The sequence below is a fragment of the Leptosomus discolor genome, chromosome 2 (assembly GCF_034619465.1).
Source record: "Leptosomus discolor isolate bLepDis1 chromosome 2, bLepDis1.hap2, whole genome shotgun sequence".
NCBI classification, from domain to species: Eukaryota; Metazoa; Chordata; class Aves; order Leptosomiformes; family Leptosomidae; genus Leptosomus; species Leptosomus discolor.
This window is the reverse complement of record NC_141392.1, coordinates 36,812,818-36,838,904: the sequence shown is the minus strand read 5'-3', so window position 1 is coordinate 36,838,904 and position 26,087 is coordinate 36,812,818. Positions and strand designations below refer to the sequence as shown.

The window sequence follows — 26,087 nt, the reverse complement described above, 5'->3', positions numbered from 1 at the left end:
TTGGCTAGCCCATTAGATGAGCACCATCTGCCCACTGCACTGGGCAGGGCTGGGAGTGTGTGATTGTGTACAGCTTGTATTATCATGTAGACATGTGCAAGAAGGGATCAAAGTCTGAAGATAAAATCAATAAGCCATGCTGTTCTGGCATCCCATACCTTGAAGGGTGTTTGACTTGGCAGCCTGAATGCCTTTTGAACACTGAGCTGGTCTGTGAGCTGTTACACACAAGTTTGTGTGGGTGTGCATGCAGATAGAGTGTGCGTACATGTAGGGACTTGGTATTCCAAACTAGGAGCGTCTGCACTTCAGTTCTGAATGTTTAAGGTTAATTTGAAGGTTAACCTAAATTGTTTGTAACTTCTGTTCTGTGCAGTGCTGGCAGGCTTTTTTCTTATGAATGAAGAGTCAGTGCTTAATACTGCTACGTACCTTGAAGTCATGTTAAAATTTTTTTGAGAATTTGTGAAGTTACTAGTCTGTTTGAAAGCAGCTTACAGATTGTCAGGTGGTAAAGTTGGCAAGGGATCTTGTGATCTCCCAAAGGCAGTGTTTGGAAGCTCCCTGTCATCGTAACTAAGCTTCTTAAATGGATGTTGCATGTTTGAAAGTTGTGTGACTGGGACCACATAGTCCTTCACCCTCCTGTCGCAACTCATTAATCTTCCTACCAGACTCAAAGCCTGCCTTTGGGAAGAGAGCACCTTTTTGTACATTAAGATGTCCTCCACTGCACGTGATGACTGTTTGTAGCTGTCTGCAGTACTGGGAAGGAAGTTGTGTTGAAATTTTTCTTGATGTGTGACATTGCCTGGTGTGCTCTACAAACCCTAAAGTCATTGTTACAAACCTTTTCAGAAGACAAGTTTAGAAGAAAGAAGTAAGTGAGAAATGGCAGAGGGGAGGGGTGGGGCTCTGCAGTACTGTTTTTCTCACATACGAGCTTCTGACCAGAATGTGATGGTTCCATTTGTGTTTGTTTCTGGAGGTGAGATTATTTGCATTGTAGAAGCACTGACAAATGTATGCAGTTGTCTTACCAACTGCTTCTTTTAACTAGTCATAGTGGGAACAGACAGCTTAGTATAACTAATAAAAAGCTGTTTCCCATGACTTTTTTTAAGATTTCATATGAAAACAGACTGTGAACAAATACTGTTGTTGAATGCAACTTTCTTTAGATTGACTGATACTTTTAGATTGCCACATTTTTAGATTGAAATGGTGTCTTTTCTCATGATGCTGTATTCAGGCTGGGGGTGCTTTTCTTTAAAAAGACAGTTTTCGTCTTGTTTCAGAATATCAAAATACGCCTTTGTAGACCCAGAATTAAATTGTTGCAAATACAGTACATATTTTGGTACTGTCTTGTGCTCTTGCTTGATCCCCATCCCTTTCTTTGGTATAGTGCTTCTCTCTTGTCTCGGCAATTGAATGGCTGTCTTTGAGGCCTCTCGTTTGACCTTTTGTTTTCCAAGTATCTTTCAATGTTAAGAACAATAAGAAAAATACCATCATCCTGTACTTGGCACTTATCAAGCCTATCGTTCCCCATGCTTTTCTTCAATATAGGTGTTTTACAGTCGAATTTCTGCCTTGCTGTTAGCCTAGGTGTTAAGTTGCACACACTAAATGGTACTGTTGATCCTGTCTCTGTTTTGTTTTCTGCTCTTGCCTTATGATCTGCAGACACAGACACCTGTGTACACTGTTACTGTTGATTACACGGATCTTCACCTGTCTCAAAGCACTTAGGCACAGTAATAAAAGGCTAGATAGCGAATTAGAAATGTTGTCTCCTCTTTTGATCCTCTTACGTTTTTTTCCTTTTCTGTAGGGCTTTTCCACACTGGGAAGTTAATGCCCAGTAAGCGAAGGTGTGAATTTACAGCACTTACCTACTTCATGTCTCTTACTTTATGGGTGCTCTGCTGCTGTCCCAAGGCTGCTGGGGTTGTCCTGGCTCTTTCCCACTTCCACGCTGCTGCTGCTCTTGGCATCAAACAGGATGCAGCCACATGGGAAGGGGTGGTTTTTGTAAGCTCAGGGCTGCCAAAAGTGTCCCTGTCTGAGCCTTGCGTCATTGTGGGGAATAAACAAGGGACTTACAGGTGTCTGTCTGCTTCTGTCTCACTCGTGTTCCCCTGCTGCCATTGCTAATTGTGTTTTCTTTCACAGGTAGTCACGTTGCTTCTGTGTCTGACTTTGATCTGTTATTTCAGTGGAAAGCCTTCATGTTATTTCAAGCAGTGCTTTAATTAACTCCTAGAAATGCATGGAGTTAACAGCCAGTGACTTCTATGGCATAAAACCTCTGTAATTCCAGAGCAATAACTTTCCTACCACTAGAGGAAGCAGATGGGGTATAGATTTGAGGACCATGTGGGCTATGGACATAAAAGGGGAGGAGATCCAAGAAAGATTCTTGTTCTTCATTGGAACAGCTGCTATTCTAACTTTTTATCTGCTGGTGAGAAGTACTTGCAATTTTCAGCTCAGGGCATAAGCTCAGCATTACACCATTGCATTGCAAAATACTTCCACAAATGTTGGCATTGCCTACAGAAGCGTCTCAGCTATTCTAATAGAGCCTTATGAATGCAAGAAACCCAAGACCAGGGGTCATGGACAAGCTGCAGAACAATCATCAGTCTTTCCTTTGGTTGCCCTGTGTCCCAGTTTGCCCTAAGGTGGTTGTGTGCAATTTTTCTTCCCTGTGTGTTTTGATGGAGAGGAATGATTAGGCAAGTCCCAGATTTTATGCTCTCCAAAATGCCTTTCTGCGGCCACACATGGTAGATCTGTCTTACCAGTGAAAATTACTAAGTGAAAATAATATTTAGTGCCCATAATAGAAGATACCTTTGAATCCTTCAGCTCGTTGTCTATTCCTGGAAAGCACCTTTTATGGAGGTGTAGTGAGTCAAACTGTAATGATTCCCTTAGCAAGAGGAATCTAAAAATCTTCCCTCTGACCCCTGCCAGTAAAAATATCCGTAGGTATTTTTGAGGAAAAAACTTCATCTGAGAAGGCACTTGGCCACAGCATGGGCTCCACTCCACCTAGCCTTGACTGAAGCACTCCGTTTGTTGTGAAAGAGTTGAGAGATAACCCTAGGGGTTTTTGGTTTGGCTTAGGTATTTTTGGTTGTTGTTTGTGTTAATTCCTCTGCTCTGAAAAAAGCGAAGAAATGAAAATGAGGAAGAAATAAGAACACGCATCTATTTTTCTCTCTACTCTCAGTAAAAATATATTTCGTTTTCATAGTACATCTTGAACAAAAATTAGTGTGTGCATTTCACTAATACTATTTCTATTACTCCAATAAACCCTGGCTTAATTTTGGTATTTCATTAGTGACTATTTTGACAGTGAAGTATCACGTAGAGATTAAATCATATTCATTATCTGACTTGTACTTTTCATAATACAGAGCTTATTATGTTGTGCTTTATAATGTCTGAGTCCTCTGACTTATCTTTTATAGGTGCTGTTTTCAAACCTGACAGCTAATGAATGGTTTTGTTCACTTTTTAGACGAGACAAGCTGTGGATTTGCATGGAGTTTTGTGGAGGTGGCTCTCTACAGGATATTTATCATGGTACGTCAAGACTGTAATTCCTTAAAATCTAAGTAAAACTTACTTTCAAAAATGGAGATGATTACAGTGTTTTGGAATCAGAGAGGAGGAATCCTAAATTTAGTATCCGTAATAATCCACTGAAGGTCAATTTTAGTTTATGTATTTACATAATTGGTTGGGTTTAGTTTTTCTAAACAAAATTAGCTATAGCGGGTTTTTATAGCAGCAGAAGTTATTTCCTTCCTTCAGTAGCTCACCCATCACTACTTTCCAAAGACTGTAAAATTAGATAATATTGTATTTTTAAAATGAATTTATATCCTGATGTACTCTCTTACTTCATAGCTGTTTTGTTTCTGAGCTTTTGAACTTTGCTTTAGTATAATCTATATCACTGCCTACAGATACCTTACATAAGTGGATTGAATGGCATAGATGCTCTTGTCTTTTGTAAATAGTGATCTTTTGTATGTTTCTGTAGCAGTAGTGCCATGAGGGTTGTCTTTTTTTTTTTTTCTTTTTTTTTTTTTTTTAAATACTGGATGCATGACATTTAAAAAGCAAAGGTGGCCTATGTATTTGCTTTAGGCTTAGGTGCGATGAGTGGCCAGAGAAACAAGGGTTGTGTATGAATCTATTGCATAAATAGAGCATCAGTCAGTTGGTTGCTAGTTTCAAGGGACAAAATCAGTTCTGAGGGATTTTATTGCCTTGGAATTAAGACTTGCTTAGGAAAGGAGCATGCCATAAGTGAGTAATGGCTTTGTGGTTCTCTGGTGGTGGTTTTCAGAAAGGAAATCCATCCATATTCTAAATTGTGAAGATTTTATGTTAGGATCTTCACATCCTTCTCTTGTGCATAAACAGCTTGTGCGTAAACTACCTTTTTACGTGTAGCTTGGGTACAATTACAACGAGGCACCAATTCACAAGTTCACACCATGCTCATGGCCTTGCCATTTGAGCATGGCCTTGTTGATCCTTTACATCTCTCCTAGTGTTGATAAAAGCATTGTGTCTGATAGGCTTTATGTGGAACACGTGTCGAGTGGGAAATGAGCTCATGCCCCATGAATGCCTGAACGGATGTTGTACAGGAGCCCGTTTTCTGTTGCAGCTGATTTTTTGCTTCTCTGCCAGTAGAGTGAAAGGTTCTTTTCTGATCATAATTATGTTCCAAAAGGTCTTATTCCTATTGAGCTATAGGCATCCGTAATCTTAAGTCATTGAAGTTAATCAGTTAAATTTCTCAAAATGTACATATTTCTAGGCATATATGTTTTCTGTGTGCTAATACATTTAGTTTTATGTGGGTTTGGAACTTTTCTTGCAGAAAAGGGAAGATGGATCCAGACTCGTTTTGAAGAGTTATATATATATATTGCATTATATTAGCTTGCAGCTAGGTGTTTAAATCTTGTTTAGTTTTTAACTCCCTACTCCTTCACTTTCCTTTGAGAAACCCCATCCAATTTTCTTTTTGTTTTCTCTGCAAAACCTGAGAAGCTTGCAGCAAGGGCTGCATTTCCTGGTCTTATTTAACCCTTTAATTTCAGGATCAAAGTCCAATGACTGGGGAGAAGTCACAGGCCATTGGTTGCTTGCTGTTCAGTTTTTGGTTTACGTATTTGTTCAGAATTTAATTGTTGTCCTTTAAGAGATTTGGGTGAAGTGGGACCCTGGAGGAAGAGGAAGACTCCTCCTTCCCTTGGGAAGCTGCTGAGCTCACTCAGAGGCAGAGTTTGAGAAGGTGCCCAGGAGCAGCAGTGCTGGTGGCTCATGCAGAAAAGGGTTAAGAAGCTGCAGAGAGCAGGTCACCTGGCTGCAGGCAGGAGAAAGCAGGTTGCATGGCAGTGACAAGGACTGGAGGAGACAGCAGGTTGCAAAGGGTAGCTTCCTAGGGCTCAAAGGGAACTGAGTGGAGTTTGCTGTAGCTCTTGGTCACTGGGTTGGAGGTCCAGCCCTGCACAGGACAGAATGGGTTTGTGCAGGGAAGAGATGTGCTTAACCCACTTGCTTCTGTTTCTTTTTCCTCTTAACTACTTTGAGATTTATATATGAAGGGAGTTAGTAGTTTCCATTCCAATGGGACTAGACATTTTTGAGTTTAAAAAATGTTTGGTGGACTTCAGGAAGCTCAATCTGGGGGAAAGTCTAAGGACATTTACTTTGAGACTTCTAGTGCAGGATCCTATTGGTGTGAATGGAAGTAATTGAGGTATGGGTTTGGAATTGGCAGTATCTTACCTGATTTTGAGAATTTTATTTTTTTCCCCTTCCGTTTCAGTGACTGGACCACTTTCAGAACAGCAGATTGCCTATGTTAGCAGAGAAACACTACAGGTAGTGTGTTCTCAGGTTCTTGTGGTTGACTTTTAATGTAAAAGTATTAAAAGCTAAAAATAAAAGCTACAAATGTGTGTGATGCCATGGAAGTACAATGATTGGATGGCTTAGCATTTTTCTTAGACTTTTCAGGAGGTCCTGTAGCGTAGAACTGATATGTATAATTGCATAACCTCAAATTATCTCGGATCATTTGAAGAAAATTGTCATCATCTTTCTGCTGTTAATTATTTTTAAAAGGGGGAAAGCAGCATATTTATTAATCCTACTTGTGGTACAAATTAGTTATTGGAAGTTTGAAGGAAAATTTAAAGACTCAGTTTTGCATATGTGATAGTTGATCTTTGCCAAAAAGAAAAAAAAAATTACCTGTGTACTTGAGATGTTCAAGTTAAGGTCACCAGCCTCTCCTAATGGGTATGCTAGCTTTCGTTTTCCTTTCCTAAATTAAATGTTCAGTTCACCAGTAAAACTTAATCAGAAACGGCATCTGGTGGGTGTCTTGCTTCCATGTGAGAGAGCAGTTCTTGGCTTCTAGTGAATGCAAATCTCTTGAATGCCATCAGTTGAGAGCTGCTGCCTCTGTCAAACACTCTTTCGAGATAGCTCTGTCCCTGAGCCAGCTCCTTTGCATGCCACTTACTATCTTCCTATTCTATGCCAGAGATCTTGCTGGCTTCTGACTTGCAGGACCTGGCTTTTTTTTTCTGTACAGTGAAGTCTTGTGTGACATCTGAGACTTTTGGTCTTTGAGCCTTTAAACCTTTTTGTTCTCACAGAATAACGGAATGGTTTGGGTTGGAAGGGACCTTTAAAGGCCATCTAGTCCAACCCTCCCTGCAGTAAGCAGGGACATCGTCAACTATGTCAGGTTGCTCAGAGCCCTGTCCAACCTGACCTTGAATGTTTCCAGGGATGGGGTGTTTACACCTCTCTGGTAAACCTGTTCCAGTGTTTCACTACCCTCGTTGTAAAAAAATGTCTTCCTTGTGTCTAGTCTAAATGTAGCCACTTTCAGTTTAAAACCATTACCCCTTGTCCTATCACTACAGGCCCTACTTGAAAGTCTGTCCCCATCTTTCTTATAAGACCCCTTTAAGAGTTGAAAGGCTGCAATAATGTCTCCCTGGAGCCTTCTCTTCTCCAGGCTAAACAACCCCACACAGTACTCCCTGTGGGGTCTCACCAGGGTGGAGTAGAGGGGCAGAATTACTTCCCTCGACTTGCTGGCCACAATTCTTTTGATGCAGCCCAGGATACAGTTGGCCTTCTGGGCTGTGAGTGCACATTGCTGGGTCATGTCCATCTTTTCATCCACCAGCACCCCCAAGTCCTCCTCACAGGGCTGCTCTCAATCTTTTCATCCCCCAGCCTGTATTGATACAGGGGGTTGCCCTGACCCAGGTGCAGGACCTTGCACTTGGCCTTGTTGAACCTCATGAGGTTCACAGGGTCCCACTTCTTGAGCTTGTCCAGGTCCCTCTGAATGGCATGCTGTCCCTCAGCCATGTCAACCATGCCACTCAGCTTGGTGTTGTCTGCAAATTTGCTGATGGTGCACTCGATCCTACTGTCTGTGCCATTGATGAAGACGTTAAACTGTACTGGTCCAAGTACAGACCCCTGAGGGAAACCACTTGGCACTGATCTCCATTCAGACGTTGAGCCCTTGACCATACTCTCTGGGTGTGACCATCCAGCCAAATCCTTATCCACCGGATAGTCCATCCATCAAATCCATAATCTTCTCGGAGTGTGGAGGAGAGTTTCAGTAGCCTAGAATGGAATTTATTAAATCATTATGTATTGTGTGGGAAGATTTCTTGGTTAATATGTGTAAATTGCTTGTGAGAAGAAAACTTGCTACTTTGTATGTATTTTCTAAGAGTTGTCCATGGATCCATTTTTGTATATTTTAAAGTTGTCTGTAAATACATGCTTATAACTCTGACCAAAGACCGAATATAATGTATATTGTTTCTGTTATCTTGTTGTAGCTTATAATGCAGCAGTCACTTTTCCTAGTAAAAAGTCTGAGAATATAGGCCATCTGTCCATCCTGGAAAGTAATTTGTCCAGTGTTTTGCCATCAGTTTCCATGAATCCGGAGTTTGACTTGAATGCCTAAAATTAGCGTTCCATCTCCATATTTAGAAGCCTATTAAACAGTCTGTTTTCAAAAAACGCTCATTCTGGTTGGAATCGGTGAGACTGATTCTGAAAATATAGATCCTTTAAATCTGGTGTACTTGCTTGTGGGTATGCAGTTTGGAAAATGGTCACCTCAAATTCTTCCAGGGTAGTGGTAAAAATGAGTGAGGAGTCGGGCTTTCTGTGCCAGTAGCATCCAAAGATTTAAATGTGAGGAGTGTACACAGGACCCTTCTAGCTAATGCCAGTTGTTGCAACCATCGGTTAGATGCTTTGATTAATTACACTTTGTACTAAGAGCAAATGGAGTCCAGTTTTTGGGTCTGCATGCATTCCTGCAGGGAGGACTCTGAAAAAACATTGGACCAGCTGGGTATTGTTAGTATTTCCCCCAGAGAAACAGGTTAAAACATCTGTGAGTGGGTTTTTTTTTCTTTTTTAGTTTATTTAAGGAATTTAATTTCATAACTGATTAGCACTTCAGCTACACTGCATTCAGGTTTTCATGAGGTGACCAAAAAATACCCCAAAACTGTATCTTCAGTGCAGTCTATCTGTACAATGTTGTTCACTTGAAAATCTCAAGTACCAAATCATGTAAGTAATTGTTTCCTCATTTTTCCTGTTGGTATATTTAGGATGATCCATGAAAATCCTGCTAATTGAAACCAGTACTAATCTATTTTTGCAGTGAACTCTGATGTCTTGCATTAGCTGGCAAAAAAAATTCTGTCTTGACATGAGTTATCTCACATGAAAATGTAGTCTTTATGGAAGTTCATGACTGCAGAGCGAAGAAGATATTTAAGTGTCATTTTACCCCTGAAAGAGAGTTTTAGACATAAGCCTGGAGTGTCAAAAGTGACGTGCTCTGTGATTTGTCGTGCAAGGATGTGGTTTCATAGAATTCTTCCAGAATTTAAACTTAAAGTTTCTAATTCGTGTTAGGTCCTAAAATGCTTTTTTACTGCCATTGAGACCCAGAATGACAGCCTAATGCTTCTGCAGAAATCCATGAATTAGAGTTGAACTCCCGTGTTAGACCTGAAGTGCTGTCTGCTAGCATGCTTCAAGACGTAACTGAAGTATATAATGGTACAGGAGATAACTGCACTAGGTATCCAGTGATCTGACCGCTTAATAGAAGACTGTTAGGCAATTTGAAAGTCATTGACTTGGTCTAAAAAGGTGACAGTTAACCATGTCCAGAGGAAAACTTAGTTGGGGAATGCTTTTCTTGGATTAGATATGGTGACTGGTATTCTTTCCATCTATCCTGTGCTTTAGATATTATGCTACTACCTATATTGAATTTGCAAATGCAGTTTGGATACACTGAAATATAAGAAAGTTCTTCAGTCAGTGCGTCATTTAGATGATTGAATTGGATCCTAAATATGTCAGGTAATTAAGTAAGAAATGTATGTAAAATGAAAAATACTGGACTAAATTATTATCTAAATATTTTATGCAGGGACTATATTATCTTCACAGTAAAGGAAAAATGCACAGAGATATAAAGGTAAGTAAAAACTGAAGGGAATTTTGGTGGTTTTAAAATAGGCTACGTTGTTGGGGGGGATTGGTTCTGTTTGGTTGGTTTTTGTCAGACTAGGGATGCAGTGGATATAGCTTCAACTGTGGATGCTTTAATGTAGCCTCATTCCAAGTTATTCTCATTGACTGCAGAACGATATTTGGGTTTTGAGCAACGATAAAAATGATTTCAGAATGAAAGATTGCTTTGGACACAGAAATTAAACATTTTTTTATTATACTTCCTAGAATGCAGAATGGTACTTGTAAGGATACAGTGCATAGATACTTGTTTCTAAACAGGACTGTGCTGATAAAAAATGCTTATGGTGCTTTACATTCAGAATTGTTTTTTTTTTTTAAAAAAAAGCTGTTCTCATGAGCATGGAAAAATACTATCTTCATCTGCAAATCTCCTGATGAGTTATGTCTGCTTCCCTTGGTAGCTACGTTATGTATTTAAAATACCTGTCCTGTTACTCTTGAAAGGTAAACAAGGTCAAGAGCATGTTAACTGGACTGTCACACTATTTACCAAGCTCCACTTGTAAGGCTCATTAACTATAGTTGTGCAATGTTTGCTGAAGTAAGCTGCATTTTTCTGCAGGCCTGGCTTTTCCTTCTCTGTGAAAATCCATAATCCGTAAAAATGTAGTTTTTTGGAGGCTCATCTGTGCTGCCTTTCCATCTAGTTTATGGGTAGTGCTGACACTTGGAGCTATGTTTAGCCAGCTCCAGCCTTCACTCAGCTCAGCCTGTACCTGGTTTCAGTCTTCAGATCAGGTTTGTTCTCAGTCCTTTTATGTTGTAATTTTATGGTATCAACTACCGCTTCAGGTTCGTTTTGACTATTGAATTGAAGCAGGTGGTACATACAGCCACAGAAAACCGAACTCTTCAAATCTAGCACTAACAGAATCTCTGTCGCATAAGGATGGAAATAGTTTTGCTAAACATGTGAATATCAAAGCAGGTCCCTAAGGTTGTAATTATGGTTATCATGGCACTCAAACAAGACAAAGCCAGCTCCTACATATGAAAAGAAAATCAAATTATTTCCGCTTTGACCTCTGAGGTTCCTATTTCCTTTCAGTCAGTGTAAATAGAAAAAAGTAAGAATTTATCAGCATAGGCAAATCATCATATTCTGCTTTTTGAGAGGGGTTTTGTATGCAAACTGTAGTACCATAGGCTAAAGAGTACTAAACTAGAAATTAATGAGAAACCCTGTATATCTGAGCTTCTTTATATAGCAGAATGACAACTTGCTAATTTCACAAACGTTTCCTTGGTAAGGCTGCATATTTCTTGAACACACAATCCTTGGTTTGTCTTTGGCCCCTAGTTTGCCATAAGGTCTCATAAGAATAATCTGTATGTTTTAATTCAAGTATGCTTTTTTTTTTTTTTAAAGGGAGCAAACATTCTTTTAACAGATAATGGACATGTAAAATTAGGTGAGTTAATACAACTTAGTGTTATTAACAGATTTTTATGTGCTCTATGAAGCAGGCTTCTGTATTTTGTTTAATGATGTAATGGTTCATGTAAGGAATTAGTGAATATAAGAATTCTTTTTCTCTTGCTGGTAATATCTAACTGCACCATCCAATCAGCGTATGAGGAGTAACTGGAGTAGTTTTGGAACACTGAGGTAAAAGACTTTCTGATGTTGTAAGGGGGAGGTAAAAATCAAATCACAGGTTTTTATAAATTTCTAATAAAGTGCACCATCCAGAGTGCTTAAGTGTGAAATGTGCCTTGAAAGGTTATCTGAAAGAATCTCTTGGATAATACTAAGTGATGTATTTTACATATTAAGACACTGCATGTAGCTGTTAAGAGTTCTGTGCTAGCCTGTTCTTTCTTTATGAGGGGCATGTTTGTGTGCAGCATGCCTGTTTGGCAGGTGACTGAGAGGAGCTGACCTACAATATCCGAGATAGACTAAGTTTCTATTATTTGCTTTCTTTATTTATGTTTTGTTAAGTATTTCCAGTATATTTAAGAAACTTACAGTGGGGATACCAAACTTGTATTCATTAACAATTAATTACATCAAATCAGTTATTAACTCTCATTTTGCTTTTGCTTTTTTTTTTAAATAGCTGATTTTGGAGTGTCTGCACAGATAACAGCTACGATTGCCAAAAGGAAATCATTCATTGGCACCCCATATTGGTAACTGTGTTTTACTTGTCCGTTAATGTATTGGTGTCATATATAGTGCTGTTGGGAAAAAAATTTTGATTAAATTATTAAAGCATGCTGTGTAACTTTCTGGGTGAACTGATCACTAAAGGCTGTGTTAGACTTGCTAGTTATCATATCTGTATTACTTATGCTAAATCCTGAATTAGTTGAGTATCAGAGCAAATGCTGTAATGGTCTGAACAATTGAAAGGCTGTCTGTGTGCTGCTGTCGCTGTGGACTAACATGTCTCAGTTTAGTCAAACTTAAAAACTATCAACAATTTTGCTTGGTTTTAACTGTGATCTTAATTTTTTTTTTCTTCCCTAATTTTCCATTTTGATGTTTGACATTTTTTCCCTCACCCTAGATAAGTCTTTTCTGCAACTCTTCATCTGATAATGAGTTTCATTTATTTGTCTTCACAGCTCCTTTTGCCACTTGTGAAATGTTTCCTCTAAGCCATTTTCTTTTTTTTTTCCTTTATTTGCCTAAATTGATTGAATTCAAGTGTACATTTCTGTTCTTTCTGTACTGCATCTTTATTCTTCCCTCAGTAAACTAGTTTGCATAATTTATCTTTTCTAAAGTTCAGCCTTTTATTGTCTCCTCTTTGTACTGGAAGTGGTTGTTCTCTTTCTGCCTTGAAGGAAATGACACACATTCTTCACTGTAAAATAGCACTTTTGTTGTACGTTTCCCAAAAAGATACTCAACATTCTCAGAAGGATAGTAAAAATTCTGTTGTCTGGCAGCATAGTAGGTACAAGATAAAAAATGTATATAATGAAAAGAAAATTCCTACATTCACATATAGATTGAGTCTTGAAATAGTCAAGCATGGCATTTTAGCGTTCTGCAGTGTAAGTCATGCCAAGGCATGGATTCATTTACCTTTCAGAATAACACAAACACCCATCAGTCATGATTGTATTATTGGTTTATGTCTCTCTTTCCTAAGGTTTTTGTTTCTCTTTCCCAATGTGTGGGTGACTTTAGTCCTGGCCTTTATCACTGTGTAACTTCCAAATTGTGACAGGCTTCTCAAATGACATGTCGTAGCCTTAAACAATAACTCTGAAAGCATTACATAGATTAAATGCTGATTAAAAGTGTCAGTTTGTCTTTGCAAAGCTTCTCACAGATTTGAGAGGAGAAGCAAGGAAGTGAAATTGTTCAGGTCGTGGAGAAGAAAATTTCGTTTGAAACAGGCAGTGTAAAGGTTTTAGTGATCATTAGAGATGTCTGGGCGGGTAAGGCTACGGTGCTTGGATGGGAGAGAAATGATGGGCAAAACTGCTGTGCAGCATCTTTATTTCTAGTAACCCTGTTATTTACCCTTGTGCTCCCCTTCTGTGTATTTCCAGAGCTAACCCATGTTGCCCCTCTATCTTGGTAACTCCCTCCTTTTTGATTTAGAGTGATTCGGGGGGGTTCTGAACTCTTGAAGAAATTTATGTAAAATCAGTTTATGCAAACTTGAAATGAGTTGTACCACCAAACCTGATGGTGTTTTCAGGTGTGCAGATAAGGATGTCTGTGTTTAAATAATGCATGATGCTGCCGCTGCTTTACTGGAGCACTTATTAAATGACATTCATCTGTCTTGCCTATATTGAGTTACATCTCCAGTTCCACTGCTACTTTACAGATGATCTGGATTAAAGTTCAAAGCTAAAAAATATTAACATGTTTGCCATGTGTAGGACAATCAAATCCATAATTCACTTTGGCTGTTCAAAAGGTGTGACAGTGCCCAGTGACCGATTTTCTTTATGTGTTCTATTTAAGTGTCAGTTATGCTTGTGAATTTTTGCCACCTGAGGATGTGAAACTACTTTGTTAACTTAAATGAGGTTTTCTGACATTACGGTGAGGCAGACTTTACAAACAAGGAGTGCTCTGTGCAGAGGTGACAATGAGTCTTCAGGTCTCATGTTTTCAGGGTACAAGAAAGCTGACATCCTGTCACTTGGGTTTTTGTTAGAATTCCTCTCTTCAAAGTCAGTTGATTACTTTCTGAGGTAATGTGTGACTTTGGATATTATTTGGATTTTACTGTAGTTGAATGGTTATACCTTAGGCTCTTTGGTTGTTGAGTGATAGTTCATTGTGTGACTGCAAAAAAGTCTGAGACAGATTGGTTTCATCCACTTACTGCTAAATAGCTATTCATGTGTACGTGACATAGCTTTTTACACACCGCCCCTGCCCCCGCCATATATACCCACATGTATAAGCATATATGCTGTGAGCTTATAGATTGAGAGCTTTAGGGAAAAGAGTAGAAATCTGCTGTGTACAGAAAAATGTTTTATTTGTGGCGAGAAGTTTATCTAAAACTACCTTTTACCCTCTAGGATGGCGCCAGAAGTTGCTGCAGTAGAAAGAAAAGGTGGCTATAACCAGCTCTGTGATCTGTGGGCCGTTGGAATAACCGCTATAGAGCTTGCTGAACTTCAACCTCCAATGTTTGACCTACATCCAATGAGGTTAGTAAGGGGTTAAAGCTTGGTGTGTATATACAGCTTCTTACGTAATCCATTTGGAGTAGTGGCTATGTGTGCTTGTGGTGTTTGGGGGTACTGCAAGGGTATTGAGCTGTAAGTGTTCTGAATGTAGGTGATAGAAATTGTAACAATTCTTCTGGTGCATAAATGTATAATGTCCTGGTAGTATCTCTTAGACTGATGGATTTCTTACTGCCAACCAAATAATGTATTTAATAATTCATCTTGTATATGTATTGCAATGTAAGCCACAGAAATACTGTTGGGTTTTTTTTAGAGCACTTTTTCTAATGACGAAAAGCAACTTCCAGCCTCCTAAATTAAAGGACAAAATGAAATGGTAAGTACTTTTCTGTTTCAGTAGATAATGATTGTGTGTTTCACTGGGCAACTGATTCTAATGGTTACCATTTCATTTTACAGGTCCAATAGCTTCCATCATTTTGTGAAAATGGCACTTACAAAAAATCCTAAAAAAAGACCTACAGCTGAAAAGTTACTACAGGTATAAATTTATGTATGGGTTTTTTTTTAAGTTATAAAATTAAAATATGCTTAATACGAGTGGTTAGAATTTTAATATGTTTTTTCCTTCTGCCTTTCAGCATCCCTTTGTTACCCAGCCATTAAATCGAAGTCTTGCTATTGAACTTTTGGATAAAATGAATAATCCTGATCATTCCACTTACCATGATTTTGATGATGATGATCCTGAGGTAAGAATATGTTTTAATCATAGAATCAGATTAAGTTTTCATTTGAAGTTGTTATGATTTATCGAGCCACAAAATGTTTTGTGATCTGTGAATAGTCTTAAGGGTTGCTTTTACTTTTGGTTGCGCTGCTGTCGCGTGTATGGGCAATTACCAAAATTAATTGCATTTGGGGGAAAGAAGCTCAAAGAGAAAGAGATATAAACACTTTAGAATTTTGTTTATTGTTGTCCTTAAACAATTTTGCAACAATAAATGTGGACTGCTTCTCCAGTCCTAAGTTCTGTCATGTGTTCTGCCTTCTGTTCCCTTATGCAATCATGTTTCCATCCATCTGCAAAGAAAGCATTCATAAAAATCACTTTATACCTCTGTGGAACTTGTTCATTTGTTCCTATTTTACTTTCTTATGAAAAGGCGGGAATGATCCTATAGTTGTTTTTTGTCAAATGGTTTGCTGTGTGTTTCTTGCTGATTATATTTTCTATCTTGGAATACTCTGAAACTTGATTTCACTTACGGTTTTGTCAAAGGCAAAGTTCTGATTTTCTCCTTTAACAACTGGGGAAAAAATAGTGTGCTTATGTAAAGTGGTAAACAGTGGAGGAATGAAGTGTTCCATAAATAAGAGAAAACAGATCTTCTGTTACTGCATCCTCTCTTCATACTTAACTGTATGTTAGTGAAGACTTTCCAAATGTTTACAGTTCCATAACTGATAATCTCTTGGAGGGAGATTAATCCTTTTGACACAAATGCCATTGATTCATTAATTGCATACTTGTGGTTTACTTTTTTATGGACAAACTAATCTAAAAATGCCTTTAAAGGAACATAAGCTTAAAAGAAGCAACTACTTTAAGATACTAATTTTCAGATTTTACAAGATAAGTGAGCTTTTACCTTCTGGAACAGCAAAGACAAGTTGATATGCACCAAGTCTACCTTCCTTAGAAGTTGACATAAATAAATGTGGAAAGAAGCCAAAGTGAAATAGATCTTTTTTATGTTGTAGAGTGCAGTGTTTACATATTTCCTAAATGGGAGGGAAGGAGAGGAAGGTGTAAGGATTGAATAGTCAGTACTTTCGAAAGCAATTGCAAATAGTGGAGCACACTTAGTAAATTTTTCTGTTAAAAAAGTATTTAGGAAAGTTAAACACACAAGAATACCTTTAATGCGGTTGACTTTCATGTCAGTGTTAAGAGAAAGGTGTCTGATTGCTGATGGAGACAGCACTGAGGAACTTGGATCTTCTCACCGGAAGCTCTAAGGATCAGGCGTCCTTTCGTTCTCTGTCTGTTTAATGATGATAGAGAGCTCTGAGGCCATTAAAGTGATATTTCTTTAGAAAAGAGAAAACTGAAGCTTTCATGAACTGTCATAAGAAGGGTAGCTGTTTTCAGTGTGCTTCCTGTGAGTGAGCTGCTCTGATCAGAGTCCTGTGAGTCTTCCCTGCTTTCTTGGAAATTGTACTGAAACCCCGACGTGCCATTCCCCCGTGTCACTGGTATAGCTTTTCAGTAAGAATTTTGACCTTCATTTTGGGCCACTCTCTTCTGTTCCTGTATGGAGTCACTTTAGTAGACATTTCACTGACGATTACTTGTAGCTTTCAAAATAATGTTAGATAGTCCCTCTGACTTACCGTTAAGAAGACTCTTCTGTTGTCTAGTGTCTACTTATCAGTTATCCCACAATGAAATGTGGTATCAGGAGAAAAAAGCTATGCCTTGTCTGGGGAGAAAATGAAGAGAAAACCACCTCACAGCAGTGACCAGAGAAAATGTGTATTTTTGTTATTTATAAAGGAGCTAGGCTAGCTAACAGTACAGAGGACACACAAGCTGCTTGCATGTCTTTTGATATGCTTTTTTTCAGATATTAGTTCTTTGTTTGTTGTTTATCTTTTGTTGAGGGTTTCCTGCTGTATTCATGGGCTTCGGTGTTAGGCATGATACTTCTCCATCATTGTTCATCCCATGGCCTTGAGCTCCAGTGAGCTTTGAACACCGTTACCTGCAGTACTGGATCATTTTCATTGGATAGATGACTTTGCCTCTTCTCATTTCTCCCCTAACCATGTTGCCAGATAATTTTCCATTAATCCACCTGCAAAATGAGATTGATAAGTGATACTTGGGGAAACATTTTATTTTGTAATAAGCTAATGTAGAACCCACCTCAGTGAATAAAGCAGGTGATAGTGAATTATCTAATGAATCTTGAGCAAGGTCTGCATTTCAGATGAAGAATCCTGCCATAGGGCAAGGAGTTGCTGGCTTTGTGGTCTTTACCATAATAAACCAAAGGGAATAAGAAGTGTACATGCTCCTTTTATACATGGCTGAACTTGCTGCAATACCTGCCTGCTCACAGAGGTAGCTGGAGATGTTAATCCGAGTTGGGGGATTGACCACTCCTATACTTGTGGCTAACACCTGAATGCATCCGTAAAGAATCGAAAAAAAGCAACACGACATGATACAACATAACATGATACGGACCACTGGCGAGAGTCTTGAGGTTCAGACCTGTTCCCCAGTTTGTTTGGAGTTTTGGTTCTTGCGGGGATGGTGGTGGTGATTGTGGGGTTTTTTGATTGGGTTTGGTTTGGTTTTTGGGTTTTTTTGGAGGCTAGAGAACTTTTCTGGCTGTCGGTGGTCTTTGAAGACGAGTCTACTGCCTGCTGTGATGACAGCTCTTTACCTGGCCTATGCTGCTTTTATGGGGTTACTGCTTTGATAGTCTGCAGAGTTGTGTGTGAGGTAGGGACTAAGATGTGAATTTGCCACCTCTGAGGAGTGCCGTACTACATCGGCAAAGGTGAAATGTTTAATGTGTAAAAACAAAACTAAAACCACACAATCAGATTCTTTGGGTACAATCAGAAAGATCTTCCCTTGATACAGTCATTATTAATTTGGCAGCAATATCTGTAACTGACATTTTGAGTATTTTTCTCTACCTCGACTCATGGAGGACCTCATTTGGTTTCCCATTCAGTCAAAGACAGGATTTCCATTGGGAACTCTGCTTTCACTCGCTTAAGAATAAACCTTTTGAGATGTTGGCAGCTGCTTGTTCACCACGTTTCTGTGATGGTGACTCTCACGATGGATGCGATATTAGCTGCAAAGGTTGCAGGGAGGATAGTGCTTGTATTTTGTCCTTACCGTACTGTAAGTTTTGGGGATAAGATTGCTCTTGAGATTGGTACCATGGTTAGAATTGTGCCCAAATGGTGTTTGTGTTGGGAGGTTATCCTGCATTCCTTTGTCCTCTTGCACAGTGCAGGTGTCAGCTGTTTGTATCAGTTTGTTGTCAGCATAGGTCTTTCAAGGTGACTTGAGGGCTGTCCTCATGACCAAGAGATAAGGATTTGATTCCTTCCAGTAATTCTTTGGTCATGGAGGAGGTGTGAGGGCAGGCTCTACCTGTGGTGCAGTACCAACATCTGTGGCAGGATGCAAGGAACTCGCACAATATCGCTTCAAAGGCAAAACTGCCCCCCACCCCCACTACAGTCGGGTTCCTGATGCTGGCATTACAGATGTACTTGCATCATGTGCACGTGGGCAATGCCTCATAACAAAAGATGATAGTGTTTGAAATACTCATGTAGAAAACCAGATCAAGCCTTAAAACACCTTGAAAAGCTGCCTGAGATAGGCGGGAGAAAGTACATACCCCCAGTCTGTAAGTCTCTCAAGTTTCAAGAAAGACCTAAGTGAATATAAATAGGAGGTGAAACACTTTGTATGTACATGTTGGATCCTAATATAAAGCAAGGAAGTAGTTTGTGATGAAAAGGGAAGTAATACTTTTGGATAATATTTCAGGCACAAACAGAGTTCCTGAGCTATTTGTGACTCTTTGTGATGGTGTAGCACTTGAAATTCTCTGTCATCGCTTCATAGTTGAAAGTTGCCAAGTGAAGATTATAATTAGTATATATGAAAGCAAAGCTAACATACCAGCACGTCAAATTTCTGACACTCTTGTGTCAGATTGCTTTAATTAAAAATGGTTTTGCTGCCACGTATTCGACACAAAAATGTAGCGCACATGCGCTTTTCAGAGATTACTTGGGCTGACATCATGGAGAATGAACTTTTTTATTCTGAAGAGTAAGATTTCATTGCAGAGTGAATCAAAGAAAACTCAATAACAACTAAGTGGTATTAAGCAGGTATTCTTTATTATGGCACCGGGCGGCGGGGGCGGGGGCGGGGCACAGGCGCGGATAGCTCCTTCCATATGTGCTCCAACAGGTTAGCAAAACCCATCAGTTCATATACACAAAAATCATACATGTTCATCGGATTTCCTGAGAAGGGCAGTCTTATGGTGATGAGTTCCCTGCATTCATAGTCTTCCTCACCCTGTCCTCTAATTGAATTCTTCTTCTTGAATACAAGCCAGGGCCCTCTTTTTGATGCAACCTTTTGTAACAATGGGTTGTGTACTAGACACTGTCTCCTTGATGTCTGGAGCTTTGTCTACTTGATGTCTACTTGATGTCAGGCAAGATGTTATCTGTTTGTCAGCTTTGCTCAGCAAATAGCTAAAACCATCCTTGCAGGGGAAGAAAAACTCAGGAAAAATGCAAGTAAAGTTTTTATGTGTCTTAGGTATTGTCAGGGGTTTAACTCTTTCAAGAGGACATGCTGAGAGCACACTGTTAGCATTTATGTTGCTAATTTGGGGGCCTGATACTGGTTTTCTACTCTTGTTAAGAAACAAGTTGTGGTTTCTAAGAGAACCTGCAGTAGTGGATGTAGAAAGAAGAGAGAAAATCCAGTAGAGGCAAAGAAAAGAAAGCTAAGTCTTAAAGTTCATGACACTTTCATCCTATAGAAAAGTAGAAAATTTCCTTGGAAATCCAGGGAAAAAATAGAAATGGAACATAAATATGAAGGTGAATTTGTAGAAATGATGGCATCACTCTTGCTACACAGCAGAAGACTACCAGGAATACTCTCTTCTGTTCAACTTTGAAAACCTCGCTAACTTGTCTTCTATGTTTTCTCTTCTAGCCTCTTGTAGTGCCTCACAGAATTCATTCGACAAGTAGAAATGTGAGAGAAGAAAAGACACGCTCTGAAATAAACTGTAAGCATGTGTATATGACAACATAAAATACTCTTAAAATAATCATTGATACTTATTTCAAAAAGGTATTCTGAGTGTCTGACATACAGAAACACTTTTAGTGATACATAGGAAATAAAAACTTAGGCTGTTTCGCTTATGGATATAGGTTCTAGATACTATGCAACAGATATATTAGTGTAAAATATTTGAATACACCCGTTGTCAGCACTTCAGCAAGTCTCACTATTGCTTCATCTTAATTGAACAGGATGCAACCTGAGCTCTTCTGAGAGCTGGCTAGTATAGCTTCATAGGCCACTGCAGCAAGGATATTTGGACTGATGATGGATTCTGCTGGGTAACAAAATGGCAAGAGGAAGATTTTTCTTCCTTAATTTAGTATCTTGTTGGTTTTGCTTTTGAATTGAAACAGTGATGTAGAAATCAGGAAAGGAGGAGGTCGATTGCTGACCATTAAAAGCAGACTCCACCCCCCAAATTGTAGTCATTCTTTTGCTTGAATTAAATCAGAGCGATACTTGGAGCTTTACTTTTCTTAAACTAAAATGGAGGGGAGGAGTGTCTGCCAAAGAGCTGTCCTAGAAGATGTGATTAGGTCTCTCCAGACTTGATTCAAGGCTCTTTGGTGCTACCGAATCTCTCAGAAGAACAGATCCAAGAGTGAATTCACACAGTGGGTGTGTGTTTTCTATAAATTATAGCTGTATTGCTTCTCTAAAGAGGGCATTTCACCACCCTATTTGCTGAATGGTTCCCCCCCTACCCCATCCTTCTAATGAGTAGGTGGGGCAAATGGTGATTGTGCTGCCTTTGTGATAGTAAAGCGCTTTCTGTGCCCGTTAGTTTCTAGCAGGCATAAGTTCTGTATGTCCGTGTGTCAGAAGTTTCCATGGGTGGGGATATGATACACTGATTAAATTGGATTTTTCTTTGTTTTAGCCTTTGGAGTCGAATTTTGCCTAATTACAGTCCAACTTAAATTCTTGGTTTCCTTTTCTCCTCTTTAGTTGGTCAAGTGAAATTTGATCCACCCTTGAGGAAAGAGACAGAGCCACATCATGAATTTGTGAGTAACAAGCAGCATGGGCTATGCTCTGCATATTATTCCCTGCAAATATCTGTGGAGGAGGAGAAATTCACAATGTGTAGCATACTTCCTTAGCACTACCAAGCTTGTTAGCGATTTTTCTGACAAGTCGTAACACATTGGTCGTTATTTTTTTTGTGCCATTACACTATATGCAGCAAGCCCTTATTTGTGGGCTCTACCAGGTGTGATGTATATGTGAAGCAGAGCCCTTTGTCTTGTGGGTTTTCTCTATCCTTTATACCTTATTGCAAAGTGTATCTTTCCCTTTATTTATAGAGTTATTTTTTTAACGGTAGAATTACTGTGCATACTCAAATGTTTCTCTCCCTTGTGCTTGTATTGACAATGATTGATAATGTAAATAATAAAATTGAAAGCTTGGGAAAGAGGTATGATGCATTTTAAAAAATTGCATGTTTGTGGAGTTGTTTTCCCCACACAAACAATCTTTCTATGGTCTTGCATCATACCTGAGCCATGCTGAGTCTGGCAGTTGACATAAAGGTGTGTTGCCAATGTTTTCTTCCTATGTACTCATCAGTACAAGGGGTATGAGAACTCAAACAGCGAGGGAAAAGGCATCTCTGCTGTCTCACACACACTTGCAGTAGCTTCCTCTCTTCTATGGAGACTTGCTTTCCACATTTGTGCATTAGGCAGTTTCTTCGTGTTCCTGGATAAACAAGACACTCCTTTGCTTCTTTACTGCAGGTTTCTGTGTTCTCTTTGTTTTTCTAAGGCAGGTGTTAAGGTGAAACAATTGGTTTAGGACATAGGTGAGAGGGACGTTGGCTTTGCCCTGAGTTGGTTTTGGGAAGGGTGTGTGCCTAGGAACGTACTTCCTCTTCAGTAATCTACAAACCACATGTGAATGGGGTTTCTGATGCAGGTTTATTTCCTTCCTAGTGCCTTGGCCTTTGGTAGTGGGTCAGTTGGCTCTGGGCGTATGAGGTTGTATGTAATCTTGCTCTTCCTCAGCAACTGACTGGACATGTAGTCTGCAGTTTCTGGTGCTTGTTCAAGATGGAGGAGAATAGCTTACCAAATCACACATAGGCCTTAGGCAATTATTTCAGGTATGTTATTTAGACCTTGACATAACTGCATAACAACATTATTTAGGAGCCTTGGTTATACAAGTGTTTTTAAAATATGGAAATGAAATTAGTGTTTCTGCCATAAACTCATCAGTTAACTCAAAATGATTTTTGAACTGATTTCAGGTTATCCTGACTTTGCTTCCCTGTTCCATTGTCTGGATTATAAAGAAAATAATATTGGTAGCATTGTATAGGAGCTTTTGCTCCTTAAGAATTTTATTTATTTATAAACACACAGTGTCATAATTGCAAAAAGGTTTTAATGGAGAAGCTGAAGTTTTAGAAATACTTTTTCCATTTCTTTTTTGTTTTATGAGTCACTGACTATACAAACCAGTTAGCAGACAACTTCATGGGGCAGAGAGGTGTTTTCGTTGCACAGAGAGATTTTCTGCAGGGATTAAAGCATGATTTTTGAGAGCACTCCTTTGGCAAGTGTTGTTGGATAGGAGGAATCAAGCCCTTTTTGTGCCTTGTGTGTTAGCAATCAGGACCTTTGCAATTTCGGAATCTCAGGAGCTCTTGCTGCTCCAGGAAGGGATCCAGATTAATTCTGTTGATAAGGAAATCTCTTAGTATTGTCTATTCCTGTCAGAGTTTGCATACCTGTCTAAAGAATTTGCCTCATCTCCCTGTCTATAACGAAGATCTATAACTGCTTGTTTGGATCTTTCTGAAGAGGGAAATTACTTGTTCCAGTGCTCATATCAGAATGAAGCATTGCAGACCCGCTGTGTCCTTTCCAGATAAACCAGAACTGATTCTGGAAATGATGATTTTGGGTCTAGAAACCAAAGAGAAACCGTATGTTGTCATTAGATAAATAACCAATGAACAATTTAAATTGGTGTGTCAAATGCAAACAAGAGATCCATTCAAAGAATAGATGCCCTAGCGAAGGGCCTTAGCACAAAGCAGAATGAGGGAGAAGTTTGAAACTACATGTTCTGGGAGAGAAAGTATTTGAAGTGGAAGCATGAACAAGAGATGCCTGTCTCTTCCTCCAGCAGTAACAGTGTAGATTCCTTTTAATTAAAGCAGTTCTTCTGACCGTTTTGCTCCTGTCTCACTAAAGCATGCTTAAACTTTTATGCTTTATTTACTTATGGGTATGTGTGCACAAGCCAGAAGACTGGACCACTGCAGTGTGATGAGTTATTGTCAATGGTGCACTGAGATCTTGAACTGGTACATACTTGCCTCTTACTGAGGCAGTTTGTTGCTCATTTTCACACCTCAGGGGATGAACAATAACTCATTATTTTGGTGTGATTCAGTAGTGTTTGGTGATGTGACCATACCCTTAGCCGTGCTTTACCCTATCCCCAGAACTGTCTTAATATGTTTTGAGTTTCAGCTGATGACTTTATGTATACCCGGCTTTCGGTCACAATGTAAATAACTTGAGTTTCTTGATCTCTGTCTAATGAACAGCCTGACAGTAGCGATTTTTTGGACAATTCAGAAGAAATATACTACACTGCAAGATCTAACATGGTATTTTTCATGTTATGCCTTTCTTTGTCAGTGTTAGTTTTGCCTTTATTTTCCTTTTTCAAAGCTCATGTGTTGTCCTGGTTTTGTACTGGTCTTTTCATCTGTGTAAAAGCCATTCAATATAAGGATTAGTCTATATGTGTAGTTCTGTAATGTGGGAAGGAATTATTAGTATGCGCAGTATTGAAAGTATTTAACCCGTATTCTTGTTTAGTTGAATCACTTTCATAGAAGGGCTTCGTATTATGCACTCATTCTAATTTATTTAACTGCCTTACAACACGTAGCTTGTTAATTTTTTGGAGAGTGAGTAAAAATAGAAGAGACATTCTCTTTGTATTTTTGTCTGGTAGTTCCTTTAAATAATCTAATGGAAGACTATAAAATTGCATAAATGTAAGTCTCTGAATTCTCCAGATGGTAATTGTGTTACAGAATGAATATACACTTAATACAAATAACAGAAAGTGCGGTCATAAGTGTTTTCAATGGCATTTGGTATCATTTATAGTCTCATACATTTTCCAAATTTTCTCTTACTGCACTGCTTAAAAATTTGGTTGTTAGCATAGCAGTGTAGAAATTACTCTAGAAAGTGAGTTTTCTTATTTCTGTGCTCTTTAGGCACTATGTAGTTAGTAAAGTAATGCTTGTAAATCTTTGGCATCTTCATATACTGTTGGAAAAAAATAGGAAACATTCTGTGTTGGATGAAGAGCATTATTCCAATACCTTTATTTGATTTGTTGGATGATTAATATAAGTGCACTAAGGGGAAAACTGAAAACTAGGGTGTTTGGGAATGTCTTGTTTTGTTCTTACATTTTTTTTGTTTGGATTTTTTGTTTGTTTTGGCATCTGTTGCCTTGGTGTGACTTGAATCTGCCAATATCATAGTTACTGAAAGCTTAGACTGTCTTCCCCATTCTTGGAAGGAACTTCCTGTATTGCTTGATTGTAAAAATGTTTCTCAAATTGTTTTGACGTCAGTAGCTTAGGTTTCCCTGTATGCAGTGGGAACACTTCCATCCTATGCAATTGTTCTGGTTTTGGGAGTGTGGTTTTGGTTTTTTGGTTCAGTCTGCTTTTGGTTTTGTCTTTTCAGTTTAACACTTATTTAAAAAAGTCTTTTTCAGGTTACTTTCAGTCTTGTCACATATTGTGCTAGCCTAGTATCTGTGGGTCTAAAGAGACGAATGAGAACTTGTCTCCTAACTGGACTGTCCTTTCCCATCCTTTTTTTACCCCATGCTGTTCAATACACTTTTCAAAAATGATTACTATGATAAAGCTTGTAAAGTACTATTGTCACAGTCGTGAGAGTGTTTTTAAAGTCAGTCAACAGCACTTTCTGTGTTTCACTGCTTTCTTCACAACCTCCTGTGCTCACTGTGAAAGAGGAGAATTCTGATTTGGTGCTAATGCTTCACTCATTTGTGAGATTTTTCCAGTAAGACTTAATATTTCTGGAAATTAGAAAAAATATTTAGTAATTGGTTTGGTCTTCTGTGGTGGACCAGGACATACTAATCAGACTTTCTTTTCTGTCTCTCTCCTACCCCCACTCCCCCCTCCTGCTCTGACAGTTTTGGCTTCAGATGTGTTCAGTGATATGTGGATTTTTCAAATGTCATCAAGAGGAAAAGAGTATACTTTTTCATAAGCATAATATATGCCCTACTACTCTGGGCTCTTTCCCATGCTGTTCTACTGGGGTTTTTTAATGCTCTTATGAGCAACAACTCATTTGCAGAACTATGCTTCTCTAAGATCCTAAAAAATATTATCAGAAATTGAGGCATATTTTGGGCAGCATGAGTCATGAAAGGTATACAGTCGAGGTTGAAAGCAAATTTGGGGATTGAGTGAGAGTATTTTTACCTATCACATGGCATTTTGCACAGCTGGATGGATTATTTGGCAGCTTATGCAGTCACTATGCACATTATCTTTTAAAAATTTGATGCCTACACCTTAAAAATCATTCCTGTCCTTTTCCTCTTACCCCTTCCTCCACCTCTGTGCTCCTGAAACAGCTACCTGAATCTGCCAGAAGAATGAAGAAATTCAGTACACGTCTTGTTTGCAGGGAAAATTCAGTGTCCAGACCCGAGTATCCCTTCATGCAAATGGCAAACAGAAAAAGACAAGACATTACTTCTCTTTGATCTTCTACAAATACACCCCTTTGATTCATATCTAAATAAATAACAGAATATTTTGCTCTAGGTACAGGGCTCTTCTCTCTTT

General features: G+C 38.9%; 1 protein-coding gene across 4 annotated transcripts in view; it reads left to right on the top strand.

Annotated features, from left to right (window-relative positions):
* MAP4K3 (mitogen-activated protein kinase kinase kinase kinase 3) overlaps positions 1-26,087 on the top strand; it is an 83,975-nt gene that overhangs the window by 16,840 nt on the left and 41,048 nt on the right. For 2 of the 4 annotated variants that reach the window (XM_086482321.1, XM_086482323.1), the window contains 12 exons: positions 3,539-3,603; positions 5,873-5,928; positions 9,557-9,604; positions 11,033-11,075; positions 11,727-11,799; positions 14,170-14,301; positions 14,597-14,659; positions 14,743-14,824; positions 14,925-15,035; positions 20,072-20,147; positions 21,158-21,216; positions 23,775-23,837. In XM_086482321.1, coding sequence (XP_086338447.1) covers positions 3,539-3,603; positions 5,873-5,928; positions 9,557-9,604; positions 11,033-11,075; positions 11,727-11,799; positions 14,170-14,301; positions 14,597-14,659; positions 14,743-14,824; positions 14,925-15,035; positions 20,072-20,147; positions 21,158-21,216; positions 23,775-23,837 — 871 coding nt within the window. Of the gene's footprint in view, positions 1-3,538; positions 3,604-5,872; positions 5,929-9,550; positions 9,605-11,032; positions 11,076-11,726; positions 11,800-14,169; positions 14,302-14,596; positions 14,660-14,742; positions 14,825-14,924; positions 15,036-20,071; positions 20,148-21,157; positions 21,217-23,774; positions 23,838-26,087 lie in introns of those variants that run through there. The other 2 variants (XM_009948244.2, XM_086482322.1) reach the window with 2 other exon arrangements.